Genomic DNA, 17240 nt, shown 5'->3' on the forward strand with positions numbered 1-17240 from the left:
AAAAGAAAAACAGTCCACTAAATCAGATTAGTACCAGGATATACAAAGGGACCAGTACTGCTGTGACTTAAAAGTGAGGTTGTTTCATTAAACCAGTGGTGCTCAACCTCTGGCTTGTGAACCAGATCCAGCCCTCAGGGCCTTGTCATCTGGCCTACAGGGACTCCCTAATGTTCTGGAAATTTGGCAGTGGAAAGCAGTGTCAAACCTGGTGTGAAGCACCAATGACATGACCCTGCATGCTATATCACTTGTCTGCGGCTGGGCTAGCATGTGGGGTCACTCTACAGCCAGATCTGTTGTGCGGGGTCAGGCCAGCACGGGGCTGGATCTGGCGTCCAGGACGGGGCTGGCATGCAGGATCCAGCCCACAGACTAGCCCTGCAGGGCCTCATCTATAAACTCACCTGATCTTCAGGACTGGAAAGCTTAAGCACCACTACATTAAACTAATGTACAAAGATAATATAGGAAATGATTTAGATCATTGATGTCAGTGTACTAAATACAAAGGCAAACAATTCAGTCTACTGTTAAAAAATGTCTTACTTACCATAAATTAAATACTAAAAAAGCAGATGTTTTCTCAACCTAATGAAAGGTATTTAAACCCAAAAGCTTGCTAAGAAGAATTTTTCCAACTATTTGAGTTTGTCTAATAAAAGATATCAGATTTACCCAAAGAACCTTGTCTGCCTATGTCCTTAGACAAACATGGCTACAACCTACACCCCTATACTAAAAAAAAACATATTGCTATAGAGATGACAATTAAGTAGTAAGTTTAAGGTTCCTCCTCTATGAAATACTTATCACAAGCACCCAAAACAGAGCACAACCCCATACTACATAAATTATTGTTTTTTATAATGTTATTCACTTTTGCAAGGGAAACCTTGGGTATGAGCCCTTGAGAATGTGATTGCTAAACAACTTTCTAATTTTGGCTAAAAGCAGGCAGGGTAAGGGTGTGTCAGTTTTTCTGAAGTAACTGCCCATGAGCACTCTTACCCCATGGATTATCTTTCATTTACTGTAATGTAAAATTAAGTACATGGTGTGGTTATTTGCATAGCTGATGTATTGTATTCTGTGATCTCCTTTACCTTTAGTAACTTCTTCATGTGCATGTGCCCAGAGATCTTCCCTTCCTAGGCAAACAAAAATGTCTTTTTGACACTGAGGTAACTAGTGCACAATATGCTTTTACAGCAAAAAACTGGGAGTATGCCTGCATGGTGCAAGGCAATGCTTTGTGTACAGCTATCTGAGTTAGCTTTGCCCATGCTACTTGCTGAACTGCAAATAGTACTACCATATTTGCATGGCATTGTGCCCAGGGTGATTAGCAGGGATCCTGGTTTTCTCTTTTTCAAAAATCGCAAATTCTCCAATTTAAAGAAAATAAATTTGCGAACTCTCTGATTAAAAACCCCCAAATCCATGTTTTTCTGTGATTAAAATGAAATGGCACTATATGCATAGGTTTCAGTTGAACACAATATTTTATTGATATATTTATAATTTTAAAGCAAATTGGAAGCCTATTAGTGCCTCAATCACTATAATTAAATAAATTCTAAATATCTACACATTTGGGTGATTTGGGGTTAATTATGGAAAATGAGAGCTCCCACTGCCCCTTTTGCTCACCAGGATGTGGGTTCAGCTGTGGCTGTCCCCCTTCCCCCTCCAACTGCTTTGTGGTGCTGAGCAGCCCTGCCCATGACATTGCCCCTCACTCCCCATCCACAGCTCCGCAGCCCTGCTGGAGGAGACCCCAGCTGTCAGGGCTATGGGGCCAGGGACCCAGGTCTGCAGCCCCCTGCCCCCCACAGCAGTGCCAGGGCCCTGGCTGCTGCCTGCTGCCTGCGGGAGGCAGCAGCTGCTGCAGTGGAACAGAGCCCAGATCCCTCTCCCCCATGGGTGGCACAGCCAAAGCGGAGCCTGTGAGGGGCAGATGTTGGCTGGCTGCTGTGAGCTTGGACTCCCCACCCCGCTGCCTTCCCCATGGGGCCTCTGCAACCCAGCAAGCGGGACTCACTGTAACAGGGCAGATTGGGGCTGGGCAGGGAAGCTTGTTGCCACCACTGGGAGCTCTGTGTCCCCTGCCCATCTGGTGGCAGTGAGGGGCACAACTCTATGCCACTACCCCTTTTGCTGCCAGCCGGGTAGGGGGTGCCTCGCCAGGGTGGCATAGGGATTGTGGTGGCACTGAACTTTCCTGCCCCGCTTCGCCCTGCTGTGCTAGGTCTCACTTGCTGGGTAACGGAAGCCCCAGGAAGAGGGCAGCAGGGCAGGGAGCTTGAGCCCCCAGTGGGCAGGCCACCCTGTGCACAAATCTGGGGGGCACATGCACCCCATGCTGCCTCCAGGAGTTGCCTGCAGCTCTGTCCTGTTCCCTGCCCTGCAGGTGCGCATTCTGGCCCTGGGCCTCAAGCCCCATCCGAGCTGGACAGCAGCCCCACCCCTGCCCAACTCCCTCCTTTGCTATGGGGGCCTCAATCCGCACCCCTCCCTCCTACTTACCTGTAGGAACCGTTCTCCAGGCTGCCTGGCAGCCACATGTATGTGTATATGCGAACATGCACATAGCACCCCCTGCTGATCGCCCTTCTCCTGCTCCCCCAGCCCCTTGCAGATTGGAATTCTACCAGCTTGCAAGAGAAAACACATTATTTCCTGCATCTTCCTCCTTAAAATGAGGAAATCTCGGTTTTTCTCCTTAAAATGAGAAAATCCAGGTTTTACCACATTTTTCCATTGCAAATTGGAAACCTGGATCCCTGTTGATTAGCAATGTTCCTCAGCAGAGCTAAATAGCAGTTAATATAATGTGAACTCAGCTATGCTGCTTCCAGCTCAGGAGTTAGCATGCACAGAGCTAGCTTAGGTGACTTTGCAGAAAGTCTACATGGCAAAAGGCAGCACTGTGAAGAGACAAGGCACTTGTGGTTCTCCACAGTTGGTGGGTCCAGCAATGCTGGGTAACCTCACCTAATTTTTTGTGTGGTAAACTCTAATGTGTTTTCTTCACCCTGCTCTTACAATGAAATAACTAATTCATGTTAGTTGTCCTATGGTATAAACAGACTTTTGGAAGTGAAAGCACAGCCTTAGAATTCTGATCCCCTGATCTACCTCAGAAGTGAGAAAGAGACTCATTCTCAACTGATGTATTTTAAAATAGTAACAATACTTTGTCTATCTGTACTTTTCATCTGATGATTTGAAAGCTCATTACAAAAGATTGGCATTACTCCCCCCATTCTTCAGACAGAAAAGTGAATCATGGAGAAATGAGTCTGCAGACCCAGGCAGTACATTCTTTCCCTCACTGCCCCCTTGCAGAGAGGACTCAGCTTGTAAACTCTTTGCCTGTATAGTGCCTGGCATAATGGGGTTTCATTTTTAGTTGGCCCTTAGACACTATTAATTATCATGTTGACTGTGGCAATTAAGAGAATTAGTGATGCGCACAAGAGGCAGCTTACGTGTGAGACCAGTGGCAGATGTAGGAGTAGAACCCAGGTCTCTGCACTAATGATTTAATAACCTGCAGCTTTAAGATGTGCACAAACTTTTAATAGCCCTCTGATAATTATTTTGTTACAGTTCTTTACCTGAGTCATGGGTTTGAATTCACTGTTATGTCCAGCACCAATAAGGTAATGAGCTTTAATTCCCACTTCTTCAAATTTTGCATTGTCCTTGATCCACTGAAAAAGGGCATACGCGCTTTGTCGAGTTTTTGTGAAGATAATTCCTCTTGCTTCATCTGTTTTTGTGAACTCTTCCATTAAAGTGTTTCGCAACTTTGTTAGCTTTTCGTTCTCATATTCTGGCTTGCCAGCAATTGTTTTCAGCTGTTTCCTTTTTTCTTTAAATACAGTAGATATTAATCAACAAAACATCTTGTAAATAAAAGCAGAGTGATCAGTAACTTTTCATATACTTCTCCCCTCATAGTGGCTAATTTTTCCACATAAGGAACTGTGGCACACCAGTTTACTCTTTAATTACTTTGTGTTAGTTAAAAAATGTTAGCAACAAATAAAAAAAAATCACCCAAAAGAACTACACTTTATGGTGAAAATAAGCAAGAAAGCTACTTAGATAAAATAGGACTAATTAGATTTTCTATACAAGAATGCAAACACTACCATCATCATTTTAATATCTCCAGTATAACCAGTATTTCATACTCATATTATTTAGAAAGAAGCTTGAGAATAGCTCTCACATTCTAACACTAAAAATCTCCTATTTAAGAAACAGTAGCATTTAACACAGGTGTATATTTATGGGCTGGTGACTTTGGGAAGACTGAGTCCATGCTTATCAGAATGCTCGTATAAGAGAATTTCTATGTTATGAAAGAGGCTCCATTGTTTAAAAATAAGTAAATAAATAACTCTTCAGTTCCTTATGAAGTAAAACACTGTATGGAACAAAGTTGCAGTTGCATGGCCTTCTATAAATATGCTTTCTGCAATACCCTGCCTTTGCAAATACAATTACTACTTTACACAACAGTATTAATAAAAAGATCTATCTACAGACATTATTTCAGATATGCCTCTGTTGAGAACATCAACTTTTAACATTATGTGAACTACTCAACATGAAAATATTTCTGCAGTAAAGGATTATGTATTTTGACCTGGACATACTGCCTAATGCTGATACGTCATTTAATGAAGTGGTTCTCAACCTCATGTCATCTGGCTTGTGGGGCTCTCCAAAAGTCTGGAAAGTGAGTCTGGCAGTGAGGGAGCAGTGGCAATGAATGCTGCCACTGCTCCTTTGCTTTCAAATTTCCAAGGCCTGTAGCCAGATGACGTGGTATGAGGGACAAGGGCAGTGGACCTGATTCTGTATGCATGGGGCTACAGCCAGGGCAGCAGGCCCAATCAAGTCACGGGGGCAATCTGGTGTGTAGGGCTGGGGCCACATAGTGGGATGGCCCATGGACAGATCCTGTGCAGTACCTCCAGCTTGCAGACCAATCTTGCACCACTCATCCAGCCCACAGCCCAGGAAGGTTGGGCACCACTGCTTTCTTTAATGTATTGTACACAGCATATTGTTAAACACAGATACTTTAGAAATGACCACTATATATCAAGGTACCCAGGCAAATCAGGAGTTTGTGTCAGCACTTGTCATGTATTACATACCACAGGTTTCATGCTTACCATAAAACAAATTTAACAGAAATGTATCAGTTGCATCCTGTTTTGGTGCTACTGGCTCATCCTCCTCCTCCTCCTCCTCATCCCTTATTTTTGCTTTCTTGCTTTTCTCCTCTTTATAGAAGTTATTGAGGTGGTTGTATGCATCGATCATTCGGATCGTGTCATTAATTTGTAAGGCATCACTGTATTTCTTCAAATGTTCTGCACAAACACGTTCTTTGCGTTTCTCTTCTTTTGCAGCTAAAAACAACAACATATAGATCACATACATAATATACACACACACCATTGTTTTTCAGTAAACAATCCTCAATATCCATAGCTATGATATTCATAGATTATATTAAAGCATTTTTTTTAATTTACCTCTTTTCTCTTCTTTAACTACCCACTGTTCATAAGGCTGAGTTCCAAACTCAGAAGTTGCACTGAGTTGACAATAGGTATGAATCTCTTGCATGATCGCTATAATTTTTTCTTTAAAAGGGTCCTAAAAGCAAATTATTAAAAAGTCATAACACTTATAAATATCATGAAAATAGCAAAATAAAATGACCTTTTCAACTGAATATTATAAACTGTAAATTCTTAAAAACGTAACATTTTGATTTATAAAAAGCAATTGATGTTGCTCAAAATACTTCCCTATCTAAGCACTAACACTAAGGAAATGAAATGTAGTACATCATGACAATTTGTCCATAGCCTACACTATTAGCAAATTTAAAGTAATAACATATTTCATCACAGCACAATCTTAACCAAGACCCAAAATTCTTGCTAAATAGAAATACAAGAAACAACCTTTTGAAGAGATGTTAAAAGATTTCCATTTAACTTGACCTTCCTTGACTCTATCCATGTTAAGAAATACAGCATATCAGTAACATAGACATTTTCCCTTATATTCATTAATATATTTTCTTCTTCTACAAAAGAGTTAGCTTATCATTAGATGGGCAGAAATATCTTGGGGCCTTTTGGGGAATTTATGGCGTTCATTAAGCTATACTATCCAAAGCTGCCTGGTGGACCATTATCAGCCTGCAAGGCAACAGCATCAACCTTAAAGCCTTAACTACAGGGATTATATCTTTAAAGATCAATAATGACATCTTCTTAAGTCTCTATGCTGTGCCTAGTTTCTTGTGATCAGACCTGAGAAAGAATGTCTTGCATTTGAAAGCTTGTCTAACTATTCTAATAAAAGATACCACCCCAAGAAAATTTTGCCTCTCTTTAAAGAGCAATGCATTTTGCTGCTAAAGCTTTACAAAATATACATACCTTTCTTTTATCATCTGCAATCACAAACTTCTTAAATGGTTCCTTCACTTGATCAGTCAGCTGGGAGGCATGTTCTTCAACAGTCATTATTCTACAAGCATCAAGATTTGCACATATCTGGATAAGAGGGAGATTTTTTTAATCTTTAAATATTCTGTGAGTTATATGACATACAAGTTCAATACATGCACATTCTTAACTTAAATAGTGTGTTTCAAAATACCTGGTTTTAACTTAAGTTCAGCCTGAAAAGGCAGCATGTAATTATTGTACAGTAATGGAAAATGTCATGACTTTTTGAAAGGCATCTCAGACAAAACTAATCAAACTAATTTCTAGGCCTTTCAAATGTTAGGCCTGTACCCAGGAAAGACAAAAGCAAACAAATATGAATATGCAATGTAAGATGCATACTGGGAAAGGAAAGATTTAAATGTGAAAATCTGAGGCATAAAAAAGAATATTTAGATAAGATAGAATAGTAAAATAAAATAAAATTGAGGAATTATAGAAATTAGAACTGGACATAGAAGTGCAAAAATAACTGGAAATGTCTTTGAGAACAGAAGAGAGATACTAACTCAGGAGCTTATTCAAATTACTGATTTGTCCTCGGTTAACAGTTCTACATATTAGAAACAAATACTTTTGATTGATCACTGTTCTCTCTTAAATGAATTACACCTGTTGAATAGGAAGTGTATAGCTGCTTTATCCTATGCAACTCATTAGCAGCTCCCCAAAAATGCATGCAATAAACACTGTGTACTTGGAAATATTCTACTATTTCTAGTAGAATCTTCTGTTTCTAGAATTAAAAATACCTGCAAATAAAGTGTTGCTCCTTTGTGAAAACTGGTTATGCCTACTCTTAATCTGATAATTCATGCATTCAGTATGCCTTTCAATTGAAGTCATTTCATCTGTGTACTTGATCCTGCAATCCTAGACTAGAGTTAGTCCCTACTTATATAAATACTTCAGTGGAAGAATTTGCTAATGAGCTTATAAAATCAAATGGTATGTACAGACCAACAACTGGATGATACTTTTAAGGCCCAATACTGACTTCAATAGTTTTGCTTTGTTATTATCGACTTTAAGGGGTATTTACTTTCAGAATATGTTCTACAGCTTTTGCTTGGTTTTTTGCACCTCCCACACCGGGTGAAGCAGTCAGTCCCAGGATCTGAGGCTGTTGAATCACTTGTTTATTTTCTTTTTTTAGTTTCTTATTTTTCATCTTGTCTTTTAAATAACTTCGCATTATATTGTTGTAGACACCTTCCTTCTGGGTGTGATGACATTCATCAATAATGATAAGAGAAAAAGCTGAAAAACATAACCAGTATAAAACAGTTACTTCTCCTTTAAACATAGTACATGAATAAGTCAATCCTCTACGGGGCAAGGATACTAAGCCTTTATTAGTTTCTCTCAACTCTAACATATATGGGCTTTAACAGAAAATAAATCTTATGCAACTATATTTATATGTATCACAGTAAACATTGAAATCTTTGTTTGAAACAACATTTTTAAAGCACAGAGTATTTTTTAACTTACATAGAAAGTGTCAAAACTTTTGCAAAAATTACATGAGAAAGATCTGAGCCCCAGGAACATGCTTAACCATTAGGGAGAATCTGCCACAGTTCGATTCAGCCATACATTCTTCTATGAACAGATCCACAACACAAATTGTATTTTATTATTATTTCTTCACAGGAACACCCATGACTTGTTAGGAGCATTCCAGACATTCCAAAAGAGACAGCATTGCCCAGAAAGCTCACAGCATAAAGTAGATGGGGTAGTCTTAAGTACAACAGTTAATTTAAAAATAAAAAGAAGCTATTTTGTATGCATAGAAAGTAATTTTTAGAAGAGAACAAAGGCTATTGGTAAGAACAGAAAAACAATGAGAACACAGGCCATGTAATCATGAAGGGTGATTTAGATATTGTTTGCTTTTCTTTTTTTTCCGGTCAGATGTTCATTTAAATGCAACAACAAGAAGTCCACAGTACTGCAGTTGGAAAGAAACCCTGTCAGGGATGCTTAATTTTGTTTTCAATTACAAATTATAAGACATAAAATGGTTCCCTGTACTATTTTCATAGGCAGGTAAGAGTAAAAATTAAGAGGCTATGAGTAATGGTAAGGAGCTGGGTAGGAGCACTGGAAACTAAACAAAAGGCATTTTATTTGGGGTCTCCAACAGCACATCTAGGAAATGCTATATATCACTGAAAAAATATGACTTCGGGGTAAAAGCTATATTAGTCACTATTTTGCCCAGCATCCCTCTCAGAACAAAACAGCTAAGATTTGTGTGAGCTGGGTTCTAAACCTTCTTTGCTTCATCCAATCTATTCATTTTCACAAACCCACTGAAGGGAAAGAACTGCAGAGAAGCTAGCAATAAATACATAAATAAGTTTCTGGTGATCACGCATATGGTGAAAGGGCCTATTTTGGGCTTCAGTTTGCAGAATTAAGGGTTAGAAAAAAATTATTATGAAAGAATAAGCACTGAATCCTGCCCTAGCATTTTTACCCTGTTATTTTCCAGAGTAACCACTCTAAGTGAAAACTTGAGACAGAAAAACTCACCTGATAAATGGATACCTTCTTCATCTTCCTTAGCTGCATTTGACATTGAATTCTGAAGGATCTGAGCAGTACTTATAATGACATCATTTTTCCTGACAACTTCAGGGAATGAAATCTTCATCTGAGAATCACCACTTAATCTAGTAACTTGATAGCAATGCTTCAGGAATGGATAGAACTCCTTTCGGAAGTGCTGTTCCACTAATGGTACCTGAACAGAAGTTTGTAAAGAAGAGTTTTAACTGAAGAGCATTCACAGAAGGCATTCTATTGTGCACACAGTTCTGAATGAGACAACTTTTGATAAAACAACTTCCTTCCAAGGCTACAGAATTTCCCTCTTCATTTTGGCTCTTTTGCATTTTTTTCAAGAAGAAGAATATGTTCTGGATTTATATAATTTTGTTTCACACTGGTAGATATTTTTAAGATGGGGCCTTGTATTGTTCTTTTGTGTCTATTTAAAAATTCTAATAGCAAAAGAATTTTTACTATACTTTAATATTTCAATTTAAAAAACTTAATTTATACATTTCCTTGCAGTACTGAGCTGTTTTAAGGGAACTAACCAGAAAAACATGACTAAAGCAGATCCAAGGAGGTGATCCTTCCCCTCTATGTAACACTGGTCAGGCTGCAGTTGGAGTACTGTGTCCAGTTCTGGGTGCCGCACTTTAGGAGGGATGTGGCCAGCATTGAGAGGGTTCAGAGGAGGGCCACTCACATGGTCAGGGGGTAGCAGGCCAGAGGCTGGGCAAGGAGAGGCTACGGGACCTGAACCTGTTCAGCATCTACAAGAGAAGGCTGAGAGGGGATATGGTGGCCATCTGTAAACTTACTGGGGGGCCCAGCGGGGAGTGGGAGAGGCCCCGTTCCCCCGAGCATTACCCGGAGTAACTAGGAATAATGGCCACAAGTTAATTGAGAGTAGGTTCAGGCTAGACATCAGGGGGCACTACTTCACAGTCAGGGTGGCCAGGATCTGGAACCAACTTTGAAGGGAAGTGTTGCTCACTTCTACCTTGGGGGTCTTCAAAAGGAGGCTAGATAATCACCTAGCTGGGATCATATGATCCCAGCATTCATTCCTGCCCGTGGCAGGGGGTCTGACTTGATGATCTGCTCTGGTCCCTTCTGACCCTAACACCCTAACAACTGAGAAGGATGTTAATAGACTCAAAAGGGTCCAGAGGAGGGCCACTCATATGGTTAGGGGCTTATAGGACAAGCCCTATGAGGAGAGACTGAGGGACCTGGACCTCTTCAGCCTCTGCAAGAGAAGGCTGAGAGGTGACCTTGTGGCCGCCTACACATTCATTAGTGGGGCACAGTAAGGGATCAGAGATGGTCTGTTCACTAGGGCGCCTCTTGGGTTAACAAAGAACAATGGTCACAAACTGACAAAGAGCAGATTTAGGTTAGATATCAGGAAAAACTTCATGGTAAGGGTGGCCAAAATTTGGAATGGGCTTCCAAGGGAGGTGGTGCTGTCCCTTACCTTGGAGGTCTTTAAGAGAAGGCTGGACAGGCATCTGGCTGGGGTCATCTGACCCCAGCACTCTTTCCTGCCTAGGCAGGGGGTCAGACTCGATGGTCTGTTGATGTCCCTTCCAATCCTAGCATGTATGAATCTAAAAATTTCTTACAAAGAAAAGTGGGACTCATTAGGTGGCTCTCATTAACACACCCATATGTACAAGTAGCCTAATGATGAAAAGTAAATTTAGACTTTTCTAAATAATATTTTCAGTTTTAATTATGCAAATTACTACTCATGACACAAGCAATTGATAACTTTTTTCTATAGAAAATGAGCTAGGTAGATTAGGCTTTCAGCAGTACTGGTGTAAAGTGAGGTTCTTTGGATTTATACCAGTATGTAGACGGGTTTTTCGTATCTACAGCCTATATTATTGTTATACCAATTTGCAATAATTTCAGATGTCCAATATAACATTACAAATGGCTAATACTGCTTTTATGGCACATGATACCTTATTGACTAGTACTATAACTTTTCCACACTCTGATTTTCTTCTCTTCTTATCCAGGTGATCTTTGGTAATGTAAACAGCCACTCTAGTTTTACCACTGCCTGTAGGGAGACATATTATAATATTCTCTCCGTTCAGTGCTGGTTTTGCAACCTCCATCTGGTAATCTCGGAGGACCAGCTCTGGTTCCGGGGAAGCTCTACTATCTGCATCATCTTCATCTAAAAATAAAAATCAAATAGAGAAAATTACATGAAAATGATATAAATTACAAGTGAGGTCATGTAAACCAATGTGAATTTAACTATATTATATGTTTTCAGAGTGAAATAAAGGCCTTTCTCTATAACTTTTCCTGATTCAAAAAAATAATTTTCCTTTAGCTAGCAGGAAGTGTTCTACAAATATCTGGACAGAGTGAAAAGTTGAATTTTGAAGAAAATACATATATTCAGACAAGAAACTGTGTTGAAAAGCAGACCAGGCAGAATTGTTTACAATATAATATAAGCAGGAAACAAGTAATAAATATATAGCCAGGTACCGTATTAATCTTTGCATGAGATTTACCGTCAAACTGTTCAAAATAATTTGAGTAGTGGAAGTTCCACATGCAGTGAACTGGTAGAAGCCTGGATGGATTTTAAAGGAAATGTGCTGTGCATTGCCACAGAGATGACTCTGTCTTAAGTGAAGCTTGTGGTGCATCTATACCTTTGAGACTACCACCAAACGTAGTGTGGATAGAGGGGATATTAGCCACAGACATTACTTCTGGAAGCAATCTGTATCTTCAGGTAAGGTATATCTAATAAAACTCATACCAGATTAATAAAAGCAGTGTTAATTATAATATGAGGCATTTATGTATATCCTGATCCAACATCCACTGTCCCAGTGACTTCATTGAGTACTGGATCAGACCATCATGTTTGATACATTCAGTGTGTTATACAAACATCAATCACTCAGGATATATCTTGACTCAGATAAAAGCTGGTTTTGCTTCAAAAGTAATAGGATTTTGAAACAAGTCTATGGCTCATCTTGGCTACTGAACACGTGCAAAAGACAACTTGCTAGAATTTTAAAACATGTTGGCTGTAATATATTTTAAAAGATAAGAATTTCATATGGTGTATCTCATCAGTGAATTACTAATTGGATACTAATGCAATAAAGTGGTAACAGTTTGATATTTTTAAAAGATAATTGTTTTAAAAGGTGGGGTTAGGAAAAAAAGATGCAAAGCAAGGATAACGAGCATCTGTATGTAAATCCAAAGCATCAATTTTTATAAGCCTTCAAGGAAATAGGTAACTGGATGAAAAAGAAATAACATAAAATATTTAAAAGACTTGATATCAGTGCAAATACTCTGATGTTTATCAAAACGAAGAAAAAGATACAGAGGAGAGCAAGTTAAATATTTGATCAACCTGGTAAGTTAGTTGGGAGTTTCAAAAACTGAAATTAAGCGCAACAGATGGATGATATAGTACTAGCCTGAATATGATTTATCTGTGGGATTTAGCCAGGCAGAAAGCAAACATATGCCCTTGCTCAAACGAAAGTAGTAGTAATCAGATGACTACCACCAAGCACTTTCTGGTGTGAATTTTCCTGTGTTCTGATAGTATTGCACTCAAGCTAAAAGATAAAACAAAAAAACCCACTTAGGATTGAAACCTGAATGTTTCCATCAGCAATCTTTTCTCATGGTTCATTAATTTCTGTTGTTAGTTTAGTTTTATTTAATGGAATCATAGATACGAGAAACAGGACACTTCTTTGTGTATAATGTATCAGTGATGATAAAAATTCTGTGGTTCATTTTCTATTGATATAATAAGATAGCAGAAGCAGGGATTTTTTGTTTTACTTTTGTCCAGTGTCTTTATCTTCAGTATGTAAATGCTGAGAATCGATTATACAAACAGTTCTATAAAAGTATGGATGACATGAAAATAATTCTTAAATTTACTGACATACTGTTGTACTGAAATCCATCCTGGCTTTTTAAATGCCATATGTTAATTCAAAGTCCTAATCCTTTTCTCAGCGACTGCATGCTATGAGACTAGCATTGAACCCATAATGTCATTTAGCAGTAGCTTTAACATATCTTGACATAGTCCAAACAGTAAACTGAAAAAAAACCTTGTGCTATGAAAAACGTTGTAACTATATTTGTTTGCAAAAAACAAGCTTGTTCCAGCTCTGAGTTGCACATACTCCCCGTCCTTTTGTGTATTTTAAGTTAAAAAAGGAGTGGTTTAGCCTTGTAGCATATAGGACATAAGACTTTTCAAAGTGAACACCTCAAATTACATCTGTACAGTCAGTATGGTACAATCTACCATGAAAGCCGATACAGTTTACCAGTAGTCTACCATAACCAAGTATAACACAGTCCAGATTAGCTGAAGTATGGGAGCAACTGAATCTTCTTTTCTGATTGATATACTATAAAATTTCCATCACTCTTTAATTAGTAGTCTCTTAAACAGTGTCTGTGCAAGAGATGCCCCCAATGCTGCAGCTGCTCGATACTTTGAAATATCAGGCCTTAAGTAAGTTTGGAGTACAGGTGCCACTGACTTTTGCTGAAGCATTTGGTCCTGCAGTCACTCAAGGGCCACTGAAATCTATTTCTTACCCCTTAGATGCCCTCAAATTAGAGCCAATCAAAGAGCTAATAACAAATTTGTTCTCTTACCAACTCAGGAACAAAGCACAACCTGACTTTCCTTTATGGGTTCATTTTGCTCTTAGTGAAGCTAGAGCAAAGTTAGGTGCTGAAATATTTTGCAGCTGGATGCCACTGTAGTTACTAAACATTTATATTATATTCCAGAGACCCACAAGATCCCATTGCATTATGTGAAAATACGGCCAACCCAGGCCACACAAGCTTAGGTCCAGATCCCAAAGTTGTAATTTATGCACCTAAATTCCATTATGGAAAATTGGAGCACCAGCAAGGCTGCTCTAAATTCGGCTACTTACAAGCTGTGGTGGATGATTACCTAGTGTGGCTATGCACATTATGCCCTAGCCCTGGAACACTTTCTTCCTTCTTATATCAGGATCTGTCCAGGTTTTTTGTTTTTGCTTTTGTTCAGTGAAAAATTGGCGTTATCTTCAATATGTAATGTAAATGCTGAGAATCAATTATATAAACTGTTCTATAAAAATATGGATACCATATTTTTATACAATACTGTCTTCCACCAATATGGGGCAAACAGTATAGAACCAGCTAAGTTACTTTTGCACCATCAATTGATGTGTACTCCTTTGGATCCATTTACCAGCCTCTCAGTGCAGTTTTAACTGCAAAGCAGCCAGAATAAGGTCCAGGACTGACCTGCACATGAATCAGAAGAACCATGGTGGGAAACTACAGATAAACACTTTTCCTGATAATATGAAAACTTTGAGTCCTGTACAATACAGATGAAAAAGTGATAATAGGATGATAGACAGTAATGAAACACTGGAACTTTCATACTGTATCAGTTGCAGGCCTCATAGGAGATGGGGTTTAGTATATTCCACCCATGTGAATCTGTCAATACACTCCAGAGTCAGAAGCTCACCTGAAAGGATGTCTAGACTCATTTCCACTGTCTCTTAGACCTACTGAAGACCAAGAGCTCATGGGTAAGTGTTGGAGATGAGTATGGGGCAACTTCAAGTGTGAGCTTCCAGTTGGGGAACATGGCAATGGACTTAGGGATTAGTACATGCTCAGCCACATTCTCTCTAAAACCTACTGCTGGTGTGGTATAGACAAGTCCCTTGTTGAACATCTTAAGCACTCAGGAGGTAGGGAGGCTGTGCAATGAGCCAGGCTGGGGCTTCTCATATCCTGATGCAGCTGCTTGCAGCCTCCCGGCTACCTGCGACAGCTGGACCAGGACCTTGGTTCAGCCGCCTGCAGCCTCCCCACTTGGGGATGACCTGAAACCATGGTTTAATAACCTTGATAAAGTGTAATAATATGTGGATTAATGGCTTCCCTGGGCTTAATCATGGTAATTAAGCTGCAGTTTTAGGCAATTTGCAGGGATGGGTGGGACTGCCAGGTCCCCTTAGCCAATTAGAGGCATGGGGGGCTGCACTCAGCCCATGAAAATGGCGGCTAGCCCCGGGATCTGGCTGTGAAATCAGCCAGCTCCTCCTCAAATTCAGTAGACCCCTAGCTATGAAATCTGTAAATGACACCAAGCTGGGACAGGCTGCAAGCAATCTGGACAACAGTATTCAAAATGAGCGCAATTAACTAGAGGTGTCCACAGTCAACAAGATGATATTCAATAAAGGGAAATGCAAAGTGTTGTACTTAGGAAGAGGAAATCAAGTATACAACTACAAAATGCAGAATGGCCAACCAAAGATCAGAACTGCAGGAAACAGTCTGGGGATTGTAACAGATTACAAACTAAATGTGATTCAGTGATGTGACGCTCTTCAAACCCCCTCCCCCCCCAAAAAAAGCAAAATTTAATTTGGAATGAATTAATGTGTGAGTCTTTTATGTAAAACATAGGAAGCACTGGTGAGGTCTCAAATAGAATACTGTGCACCCCAGAAGGACAAATGGGATAGAGTCCAGAGGAATGTAACAAGAATGATAAATTATTTAGAAAACCTTATTTATGAGGTAAGATTGAAGGAATGGAGTTTGTTTATTCTAGAAAAGAGAAAGAAGAAGACATAAGTCTTCCAGCACAGAAAAGGTTGGTCACTTCTAATACACAATTATTCACTATGTCCACTGGGGGAGGGACAAAAAGAAATTAGTTTAATTTGCAACGAAGAATTAATTGAGATATTAAGAAAACATCTTTCTAAATATAAGGGTACAGAAACAGGCTATCTGGGAATGGTAAAATTTCCTTCTCAGGAAGCTTTTAAAAACTTGTTAGACAAAAACCTCTCAGGGGTGAGCTAGATGTACTTGAACCTGCCTCAGTGGAGGGGATTTGAGTAGACAGTAGGTTTCTTTTGCCCTTACATTTCAATATTTCTTCCTGTATTACTATTTAGTTCCTTGCCGGGGTCATTTGGCCCCAGTATTCTTTCCTGCCCATGGCAGGGGGTCAGACTTGATGATCTGCTCAGGTCCCTTCCAACCCTACTAACTATGAGACTATGAAAATAAGGTGGTGGCTTTTTAAGCAACTAAGAAAAAAAAGTGGGAAGGACTCTTATTTTCAACATAAATTAAAGGCTAACAGTTAACATTTACCTACTACACTATTTGCAAATAAAATCAAAAAGTAACAATCATATTGTATCTACTAAAAGACTGAAACACTATAGCAAAAATCTTTGTTATGACTTAATTCATTTCACTGTTAAGCACTCCCTCTGCTGGAAGACAGCGATATGGCAGTTATTTTTTTAAAAAACTCTACTTTGGTGGCTAAAAGGGCACTGATCTTTTCTGAAAATCTAGTTCATAGGACCTAATTCTAGACTGTCTACATCAGTACTAGTAAGTACAAAAGCAGGCACAAAAATGATCAAATCAAACTGTTAGGCTAGGGAAAGACATTACGTATAAGTATCAGAAACTGGTTTAAACCTGGAACAGAACAGATGTTCAGTGCACATATACCAGTTTGAAAATGGCTGAAATTGGTCTGAGATAAACCTGGCTGAATATAGTATCAGGCTTAACTGATTTGGGTCAAACTGGTTTATGTAATGTCTGTCCCAGACCCCTTGCTAGTTTAAGTTAAACCAGACACCCCAGCATCCTGGCATGCTCTCAGGGCTTGGCGGGGCTCTCTGTTCCACAACAGAGCTGGCCCCTCCCCTCTGCTCCCTGGCTGCAGCTCCAACACAGACTTGCAGGCTGCTCACCCCCTACCCCTGACCACTCCCTGTTAAAAAGGAATTCCCCCCTCCCCTCTGCCTTATGGAGAGGTATCCGTATATTAGCTAGCATACCACATGCTGGCTAGGGTCCCTGCTGTGACAAAGGCAGAATCAACAGGTAGCTGGTAATGTCCCTCTGTTGTTTTCTTAATGGGGTGATAAACACTGAGTTAGAGATGATAAAATCTTGTTATCAATTCTCTGCTGGGCTAATCAGAGTGTGCTGCCCAGCCTGGACACGCCCCCCCCCCCC

At 39.6% G+C, this 17240-nt stretch overlaps 1 protein-coding gene across 1 annotated transcript in view; it reads right to left on the bottom strand.

The window, feature by feature from the left end:
* Positions 1 to 17240, bottom strand: part of IFIH1 (interferon induced with helicase C domain 1) — a 56553-nt gene that overhangs the window by 8333 nt on the left and 30980 nt on the right. Inside the window, exons 5-11 of the mRNA XM_019522839.1 lie at positions 11096 to 11316; positions 9102 to 9312; positions 7600 to 7817; positions 6486 to 6602; positions 5565 to 5688; positions 5199 to 5438; positions 3624 to 3880 (exon numbers count right to left, since the gene is read on the bottom strand). Of these exons, the coding sequence (XP_019378384.1) occupies positions 3624 to 3880; positions 5199 to 5438; positions 5565 to 5688; positions 6486 to 6602; positions 7600 to 7817; positions 9102 to 9312; positions 11096 to 11316 (1388 nt within the window). The remainder of the gene's footprint in view (positions 1 to 3623; positions 3881 to 5198; positions 5439 to 5564; positions 5689 to 6485; positions 6603 to 7599; positions 7818 to 9101; positions 9313 to 11095; positions 11317 to 17240) is intronic.

This window comes from Gavialis gangeticus, unplaced genomic scaffold, assembly GCF_001723915.1.
Source record: "Gavialis gangeticus isolate Ggan-Ray unplaced genomic scaffold, GavGan_comp1, whole genome shotgun sequence".
NCBI lineage: Eukaryota > Metazoa > Chordata > Crocodylia > Gavialidae > Gavialis > Gavialis gangeticus.